Below are 9,932 nucleotides of genomic sequence, written 5' to 3' on the forward strand. Positions count from 1 at the left end.
GTGTTTAGTTTTTTCCTGCTGCAACTAACTTGTTCATCCCCAACACTTATTTTCACAGTGTCAGATGAATTAGCCTGCTTTCTCTTTCATGTTCAGCAGCAGTCAGAATTATACTTCTCTGATATTATTTTCATTTTGTCATTTCCCTGATGGTAACTTAACCATCAATCAAGTTGCTCCTGAGTATATTAAAATTCTTTAGCCCATTGCTCAAGATGGGAGTCATCTAGCCTTCTTTCTATTCTAATTATTTGTTGTCTTCCCTTTTCAGCTGCCTCCATAATCACCTTTTCATTGTGACTTCCTTCATTCTTCTTGTCTTTATGCCTTCTGCCATGACCTCCTAGGTCATGTCCATTATTTTCTTTAGGAATTCTTCCAGAAGGCCTTTCTTGGTTAACTTACTTTCCTTGTTCTTTCTTTCTCCTGCCATTTTATAAGATTGTTCTGTGTTGCATTGCATTTATGTTGCTCTTTTTTTGTTCTGAGTACTTTCATGAAGTATCATTTTTCCCATTAGCTTGTGGACTGTTGTTGTGTAATCCCATGAAGGAATGAAACCTTTTGTACTCCCCTTTCCCACAAAACTAGCTCTGTCAACAGAACAGTGAAATAGAAAATAAATTCCCTTTTTTCTGTTGAGTAATTTATAGTCTGGGGGGGATAAAATTTAATGAAACAGCCCATAAAAATTGTATAAGTTATAAGTATAGGTATAAATATTAAGACAATGTGCTATTTATTCTAAGTATTTCTGGAACTAGAGAAATATTTTTGAATGTGTCTTCTTTTGTATATAATTATAGAAGCAGAGAAGATTGCACAGGTGGCAAAAATTCGGTTTCAGCAGAAGGTGATGGAAAAAGAAACTGAAAAGCGCATTTCTGAAATTGAAGGTACATCAGGGAGAAAAGAGGCTCTGACTGTCCCAAACTACTTCTCTGCCTCAGAGATCAGGCTCTTGATTGTGGTAGGCGGGAGGGCCAGAGACAGAATAATCTAGTCTGGAGGATGTGGCTGCCCTCATACCCTAGACAAATTTTTATAAAAAATTACCAATACATGTTCTTGGTTTGGTTTGTGACTATAGGTAACTCATCCTTTCATTTTCTGTCCTTAAGTTGTGGCTTATTAGCTACCACTTTGTTCTCAGGCAAAGTATGAGAATTACTTATAACTAGTTTTAAAGAATGTGTAAGATAAGAAACCCCACCACTACCAGTTTCTTTTCTACCTGGCAACAACAACAACAAAAATAACAAAAAATTTAAGGAAAAAATAAGCCCCAGTTTTCACAGAGGCTCTCAAACTCCTTGATTTCATATAGTGAGATGTTGATGTTCTGAGCTCACAGTCTTGAAGACCAGTCAACCTCTTTTCTTATATACTACTACTTCCTTTCATTCTGCATTAACTGATTCTGGATCAAATTTGGAGGGGGTGGGGATGGTGCAATAAATAGAGCAGAGCTTTCGTATCTGGACTTCATTATTTTACTTGAAGCCTAGAGCCTCGGTAGGATGTGAGGCTTTTTGAGTGATGAGGGTAGAGGAAAGAAGGAACAAAATGAAGTAGGCTCTGATGAGCTGAGAGTTCTTTGACGTGGACAAGAGTATTCCGCTTTGAGAAGAGTGTGTCTGGGGACTGGGATTTGAAAACTGTTGTTGATAAATGCCTTTACGTGATCAAGGAGTACCTGGCTGGCTAGTCAGTGGAGCATGTGACTTGATTTTGGGGTTGTAAGTTTGAGCCCCATACTGGGTATAGAAATTACTTGAAAGAATAAAATCTCTAAAAAAATAAAGTGATCAAAATATTAGGCAGTAGAGAAAGAGACCCCTACTTAACATAAAATCTGAACTCTAACCCAGCTGAGGAAATGGATTACAACTTTCCTTTGTTTTAAACACCCTAACTCTATTTTGCTTGCTAGATGCTGCATTCCTGGCCCGAGAGAAGGCGAAGGCAGATGCTGAGTATTATGCTGCACACAAATATGCCACCTCAAATAAGGTGACTGGCTCTCTGCCACTCCTAATAATAGACTGTTTGGGATTTTGCTTTTCCTTGGGGCTGGGGTTTGGGAGGGGGAGGCTGTATTGTGACAGAGGTGATCTGTCCAGTGTCAAGGAAGGGTAGTTACCATCACACTCTCTAAAAACAGCCAAACATTTATCAAGACATATTGCACACTCATTGGGGAGAGAATTTTGTATAGTTCCTTGTAAAAGTGGGGAGCTAGGACAAAGACAGGCAGATATGTAAACACAGGTCAAATACCAAAAATCATCCATCCATACTGCCGTATCAAGGCTCAGTAATCAGGAAAGGTGAGGGTCTTCTTATGGAATGACAGGAGTAATAGGAGAAGAGTAAAGTCCATTTAGAGTTGTTTTCCAGGTAAGGTAGCTTTTTTGTATAAATGCTAAGCTTATTGAGTGTAGTGTTTCTCATTAGCAACTTCCCTGGCATTTTGAGCTGGGATACTTTTTCATTGTTGAAGACTGTCTTACGTATTACGGGCTATTTTGCATCCCTGACCCTTGTCTGCTAAGCATCAGTAGTACTCCCTGCAACATACGTTTTCAAGTGCCCCTGAGTACTGCTTGTTTACTGGATTTAAAAATAATCTAGTTGTGAGGAACTTGATGTGTGATAATTTGAGAAGGGAGCGTGGTACAGGTGAACAGTTTCTGTAAAAGGACTTGGGTTAATCTAGGTTTAGAGAACGTAGACCTACTTAGCAGGAATTAGGAAGAGGCAGCTAGAAGCCCTGTGGTATTCTGAGAAGGGAAGAATATGACCAAGGTTTATAAAGTTTTTAATTGCAAAATAGATCAGAATATTGAAAGAGTTGAGAAGGAGGTCCATTGTGTTTGGTGTGGTTTAAAGGATTAGAGTCAAGATTGAAAGTATGGACAGGTCTTAAATTCTTTCAGTTTAGAAAGGAACAACATTCTGTGGTTTCAGATGAAATGATAATAAGACATGATAGATTTGTAGAATGGAAGTTGTCAATACTTTGAAATCTAGTATAAATTTAGAAGTAAATTTAACATATCGGAGGAGACACGACTTTATAGAAGCAGAATGGAATTTGGTCAAGATGGAGACAAGGTGAGAAACTTGTATATAAAACTAGCAAAACAGATGTGTCATAGGAGAAGCTGGCTGGGCACACAAGTATCGAGACTTTGTCACTGAGATTAGCCTTATGCTGAAAGGGACAGCAGTTTTATGCCATTTTGAAAAATGCTATCAGATAATGACCTTTAGTAGTAAGGCATTAGAAAGTAATTTGGTTATGCGCTGTGACCAGATTTGATGAGTATTTCAGCAGAGAGAGTGTAGACCCAGGGAGTGGAAGGTGTTGGGGGTCTATGAAGGGTCTAGAGGAAAGGCAGGGGATTTGAGATGTGGAAAGGATTACTAGGAAAGGTTCCCAGAGGCTTTGGGGAAAGTATATTCCAGGGAATATTAGGAATAAGTTTTGATTAAGACCAGAGAGATTTTGGTTGGATGTATTATGGCACCATGATTTAAATTTAAAAAACTAAAAACTGTGATAGGGAGAAAGATCTGTTTGATTGACAAACGTGTTAATCACAGTCAGTTTTAACAACCAGCTTCTGAGTAGGGGCATGAGGCCAGACCAGCTAATTTCTTGAGGTCTTTTTCCACTTTTAGAATGTGGTCAAGAAAAGCAGAATCATGGATGGTTGATTATAAGGTTCTGAGCCCAGCTCTTTGAAGCTCTGCCACTCTCATCTGTTGACCTGTTTACCGCTTAAGAGAACCTGCAGAGATTCCAGGCTGATTCCAGGTTGAACTCAGCTAGATGAAATAAGAAATTGGATACAAAAACATTTTATAGGCTTTAAGTCACTATAGAAATATTAGTAGTTATCACTGTTCCCAAAACCCACCTCCTCCATCCTTTTTTTAATTAAAAAATGAACAGCTTCTTCCTGTATTAGGACAGGAGCTTGTTTAAGGAACTTTAAAATACGGCTGTGAATGTGAGAGCCCCACGTTAAAGTTGAGAGAAGGTCATGGGCGATGAGTCAGAGTTGAGTAGTGATGCAGGAGAGCAGTGGGGAAAATGCGTGTAAGGAAAGAGAGAGACGACTATTGGACCAAAGTGTCCTGATTCCTTTGCTCTTGTTTGCCCCCACACAGCACAAATTGACCCCGGAGTATCTGGAGCTCAAAAGGTACCAGGCCATTGCTTCTAACAGTAAGATCTACTTTGGCAGCAACATCCCTAGCATGTTCATGGACTCCTCTTGTGCTTCGAAATATTCAGATGTTAGGACTGGAAGAAAAAGTTCTCTCCTCTCTAAGGAGGCTCTTGAACCCTCTGGAGAGAGCCCCATCCAAAACAAGGAGAGCACAGGTTGATGCAAGGGGTGGAAACGTACTCCCATATCAGAATGTGGCCCAAGGGGTTAAATGGGAACAATGGTTATACAACACTTCAGATTCACAGAGAACCTGCGCTCCGTCTCTTCTGCCTCTCCTGTGGTAGCCCTGATTTATCAGCCGATTGCAGGATAGAGCCAGTTGTCTGGCGCCCAGATGTCTTTTCAGCCACAGTTTTATCAAGTATCCTGTGTGTGTTCCTTTCTGAACTGATACTCATGAATGAGGAAAAGTCTGATGCTAAGATACTGCCTGCACTGGAATGTTAGACATTACGTATATAACAAGCTGTGTTTTTCTAAGCTGAGATCTATTGAATAATGTTTACATTGGTCCCCGGGGAAACGTGTGCTCAGCCATTCAAGACATAGGAGGCCAGAGAAGATGGCCCGGATGCGGTAAGTGTGAAGAAGACCGATCACACCTGGGGCCCAGGCTCTCTCTGTGGGGTTCAGTCCCAGCGTTCATCCATGTGATTAGCATCTAGTCCGCTGAAATTCTCCAGGAAATGATCTTCCACTTGAACAACCATTTACTTGATACTATTTGCACCTTTTTGTTTTCCTGTAGTTGAGTTGGCCTGCTGGGATATATGTACCTTGCCACCCAACCAGGGATTCCTAATCACTAGTTATTGCATTAGTAGCCTCGGAGATAGAGAGAGCTTAGCTTGAAGTTCTGGGTGAGATGAAACCTTTGCTTTGAACCAAAGCTCTGGGGCCCTGCATTCCCCTCCATTGGATGATGACTGCATTACTGCCCCAGGCCATTCATAACTAAGGTGCCTGGTTTTTAGCCACAGACAACTCCTTATATGTCACCTCTCAGCTCTGGCTGGCCAAGAGCAAGGCAGGGCTTTAACCAGAACTAAGGGCAGCATATAATTCCCAGCTGTTCACTGCACAGTATTGTATCATAACTGCAGGAAGTTTTCATTTTTAAAACTGGATTTGGGGTACATTTTTTTGCCCCAGTACCTCTGCCTGAAGGCCATGTCCTAGGGCTGTCATGGTTACTAGCACACTGATTCTCCTTGATATTGTTCTTCTGGAGCCTACATAGTATGGAACAGAGTAACTTAGCATCTTTGGTCATCTTTGTCTTGTTTTTCCCCCACCCCCTAGCTCTGAGATGCTGAAATCAAAGTTCTCCAGCTTTCACCCTCCCTAGGAAGTCAGATTCCACTGACTTCCTGGGCAGCCAGGGGATTTAATCTCCCATGAGAGGATGACAGACTGAGTTATGAGTAAGCCTGTGGCTATGGGAGACCTGTCTCATCTGGGCCTTTTTCCCCTTCGGATTAGCTTTTCTGAAACAGTGTGCCCCATAGTTAGGCCTGAGTTTGTGCAGCTTATTAAGACACCTTTCATGTATACTATGGTTAAGCCAGACAGAAGTCATGGGACCACTTTCCAGAAACCTTTCCGCTGTCAGTCCTGTCAGTCTCATGACAGCTTGCGGGTTGTGCCAAACACTTTCTATGGGGAAGGAATCCCAAATTTGAGTGGGCCTTTTCCCTGGGCCTTATACTAGAGAGGCATTTGTAATAATGGAGAGAATCCTTTTTTATTTTTGCTTATTATATGCACTCTCTTTATGAATGGATCTTGTGTTCTCTAGACCTCCTTTAAAGAACCTTTGAACTATAAGAATAAACTCTTCACCTGTCATGTATTGTTGCTGCAGATAGATAATGATTGTTGTGGGAAATTTGGGTCATTGACCTTTGTGCTTTCATTCCTAGAGATGTTTCCTATTCCCATGAGCTGAAAGCTGTTGCCCCAAAGTGATGGATGGGGGTTTTCTCACAAGTCCCCTGGTGGCAGAGTTGAGGAACAGGGAACTAGTGTTATGAAGTTGTAAAGAAACTACTTCCACTTAAACTCTCCATGGAGTGTGTTTCCCAGTGCTCGCTCAGGCTCTAAGTCTATCCCTCCTGCAGGGATGTTCCTTTTGGCAAATATACACTGTAATCTTGAAGTCTAAATTTATATGTGAATTGCTACCTTTTTTAAAAAAAGAAACCAAATAAAATTATTTTACTATCAGTGATTTGTATTTTTTCCTTATGTCTCCCATTATTTTCTGTTGTCTCAAACATATTCCTAAGGCTGTCTTGCCCATTTTGACTAGGTAGCCAGTTTATTTACTAGTTTCACTCAACTGTAGAGGTGTTTCTTATACTCTCCTCAGAATACTGCTTCCCAGCTATAAGAATTTTGAAAGCAGGGTTTCCACTCTTCCTGACACAGAATTTAACTAGGAATGTTCTGATTCTTGGTGGAATGTGGTCAGCAGCAGAAGAGGAAAGAGGGAGGCTGGAACATCGTGCCCTTCGGAGGCTGTCTAAGAAGGGAGGAAGGGAGGAGGTGGGGAAGTTATACTAAGGCAGAGGAAGGACAAATTGTACAAATTATAACTGGCAGTGGTATGATGTAACTACTGTCACCAATTCAAATGTTAGTCCAAGAGCCAGGGCTGGACCTCGTCTACCCACCTCTCAACCTTTCCTTTCTGGGGAATAATTCCACAGTGATGTTGGGCAGCGGGGCTTGGTAATTGGGAGTTTCGAGGACAGCAGCCCTTTACTTGGGTTCCCGTGGGCTCCAACCCCATAGTATTCTATGTCTGCTACTGCAGACCAGGGAAATTTAACTCATTCAAACCAATTATCCAGTAGGTCTGGGTGGGTATTAAAATGAAGTGGTTTAGAACTAAGTGATTTCTGCCTCTTGCCATGGAAGAGGAATTTTGTGAATTAGAAGTTGTGACCTCTGGTTGCTTGGTGATAAGTCCCAGATGTGTGCAATAGAAGGCTCTTTGTGATCTGGCCCCCACAGACCTCCCCAGCCTGAGTCCTTGAATGTACCTTCTCTGTGTCCCTTTAAATACAGTGTTCCGTCAACCTGGCTAATTTTTTCCCCTTGTAACTCCAACTTTCCTTTGCTAACTCCTGATAAGTCTTCACTTCTTCAGACAGGTCACCCTAAACTGTTGGCTCAGGTCAGCACTTCACATTTCTGCCTTAGAACATTTCACACACCTTACTTTACCTGTTTGATGTCTTTCTTCACAAATGTTCAGCTCTCCAGGGGCAGGGACTGTGATTCTGCTCTTTCTTGGGCTGATCTGTTGCTCATGCCTGGCCCATATGAGTTGGTCAGTGTCAGTTTTGTTGCACAAAAGAAAAAAAGGATGAATGTGAAATGCAGGAAAGTAAATAGTGGGGAAAAAAGAAAGACCTAGAAATTAGGGTAGAGTATCTGTGTGGACTTAATTTGTAACCATGGGAAGTTACCTAACATCTCTGAACTTGTTTACATCTTCACGGGGCTCTTCAGTGGGTTCAGCAACATATCTTTATGCAGTTTGCATAATGATTTCTGCATAGTGATTTTTGGGGTGCATTTTTGCCTTCCTAAAGTGGGGGAGGCTGATCTAGAGTTCCAAGGCCCCGTCCCACTCTCATAGAGGTTGTATAAAGGGGGCAGTGATTTCCAGTAATGAGGATCTCATGACATATTTTTCATGATGGATTTTAAAAAGGAAGAAGAGATAGAAAATGTGATTGTAGCTCTAAGGTAATCAGTCCAAGCATCAACCTTCTTTAACCCAAGTTCTCTTCGAGGACATCCCATAGCACAACATTTGGGATATTAGAGCTTCTAACAGTTAATATTCTTAGAGCACTTTGCATTTACCAAAACATCTACATGCGCACTGAAGATGTAGTCAGTTTTTTGTAGTGATTAAGGGGTTGGGTTTTACATTTAAACAGTTCTAAAGAATAGAAGGGGAGGAAAAGGTGCCAAGCCTGACCAAAATACTACAAAACAGAAATAGCTACCAATCTTAAAAATAACAGTGCAAAAGTCTACTAACAGTCTAGCATTACATTAAAAATACTACACAACCACCAAATGAAGATAATCAGTAACACAGGAATGGTCTAACACTAGGAAATCTAATAAAATTAACCATATAGTGGCACCTGGGTGGCTCAGTCAGTCAAGTGTTTGAGTCTTCATTTCGGTTCCGGTCATGATCTCAGGGTTGTGAGATAGAGCCCACTGTTGGGCTTTGCACTGGGCATGGAGCCTGCTTAAGATTCTTGTTCTCCCTCTCCTGCTGCCACTCCCTGCCCTTGCTCACACATGCTCGAGCTCTCTCTCGCCCTCTCTCTCTAAAAAATACAAATAAAAAAGCTCATCATGTTAATAGAATTTAGGAGCAATCACATGATGTCTTGTTTGTATGGAAAATGGCTTTGATAATTAACATCCATTTTTAAATTTTTTAAACCCTTAATAAAATGGGAATGGATGAATACCTCCCTAGCCAGAGAAAACATTTCTCAAATCAGGCGAATTGATGAAAGACTAAAAGGATCACCATCGTATCAGGAATAAAACAAGTCTATCTACCATTACTAGAATTAGAAAAAGGGAATGAAATAAAATTTTAAAGGAGGCATATTTGTAGACGATACAATTGTACCTGTAAAGTACAAGGAAATTTTCTTTTTTTTTTTTTTTTGTAAAGATTTTATTTATTTATTTGACAGAGAGAGATCACAGTAGACAGAGAGGCAGGCAGAGAGAGAGAGAGGGAAGCAGGCTCCCCGCTGAGCAGAGAGCCCGATGTGGGACTCGATCCCAGGACCCCGAGATCATGACCTGAGCCGAAGGCAGCGGCTTAACCCACTGAGCCACCCAGGCGCCCCAAGTACAAGGAAATTTTCTAAACGTGATTGCAAAAATAGAATTCAGTGGTTAGGTACAAATTTATTAAAGATTTTATTTATTTATTTTAGAGACAGGATGAGCACGAGGGGCCGAAGGAGAAGGAGAGAATCTCAAGTAGACTCCAAGCTGAGCAAGGAGCCCAACCAACACGGGGCTCGATCTCACAACCCTGAGATCATGACCTGAGCCAAAATCAAGAGTCAGACGCTTAAACAACTGAGCCACCCAGGTGCCCCACAAACTTATTATTTTAAAACAAACAATTGCTACCCTATATAAAATAAAACTTAAAAAATATAATGAAGTCCAGTTTTTATTAATTAAAAGCCAGGATAAAATACTTGGGAATAAGCAAGAAATTTCAAGATCTATAGAAAAAACTTTAAACTGTTAAAGAGAGGATGTAAGATTTTTAATAAATTAACTTATTCTGTGGGAAGGAAGAGAGAGCAGTTATCCCAAAATCAATCTACACGTTTATGAGATTTCAGTAAAAATATCAACCAGGTAATTTTTGGAACTAAACTAACATCCCAAACTTGATAGGGAAAGTTTTAAAAGAATAGTCACAATAGCCCTACCTAATGTTAAAATAGGAAGTCACAGTTACTGGGGCACCTGGGTAGCTCGGTTAAGTGTCAGACTCCTAATTTCTGCTCAGGTCGTGATCTCAGTCGTGGGACCAAGCCCCACATCCACCTTCACGCTCAGTGCAGAGTCTGCTTGTCCCTCTCCCTCTGCTCCTCCCCCTGCTCACTCTGTCTC

The 9,932-nt window shown here is 41.0% G+C and overlaps 1 protein-coding gene and 1 pseudogene across 2 annotated transcripts in view; both read left to right on the top strand.

Moving 5' to 3' along the window:
- Positions 1-6,470, top strand: part of ERLIN1 (ER lipid raft associated 1) — a 38,708-nt gene extending 32,238 nt beyond the window's left edge. The window contains exons 10-12 of the mRNA XM_080822409.1: positions 807-896; positions 1,934-2,013; positions 4,180-6,470. Of these exons, the coding sequence (XP_080678535.1) occupies positions 807-896; positions 1,934-2,013; positions 4,180-4,401 (392 nt within the window). The 3' untranslated portion in view covers positions 4,402-6,470. The remainder of the gene's footprint in view (positions 1-806; positions 897-1,933; positions 2,014-4,179) is intronic.
- Positions 4,807-9,932, top strand: part of LOC308354992 (histone deacetylase 2-like) — a 9,554-nt pseudogene continuing 4,428 nt past the window's right edge. Inside the window, exon 1 of the transcript in view lies at positions 4,807-4,820. The product of the transcript in view is annotated as a histone deacetylase 2-like (transcript). The remainder of the gene's footprint in view (positions 4,821-9,932) is intronic.

This window comes from Martes martes, assembly GCF_963455335.1.
Source record: "Martes martes genome assembly, chromosome: 14".
In the NCBI taxonomy this organism is placed as follows: domain Eukaryota; kingdom Metazoa; phylum Chordata; class Mammalia; order Carnivora; family Mustelidae; genus Martes; species Martes martes.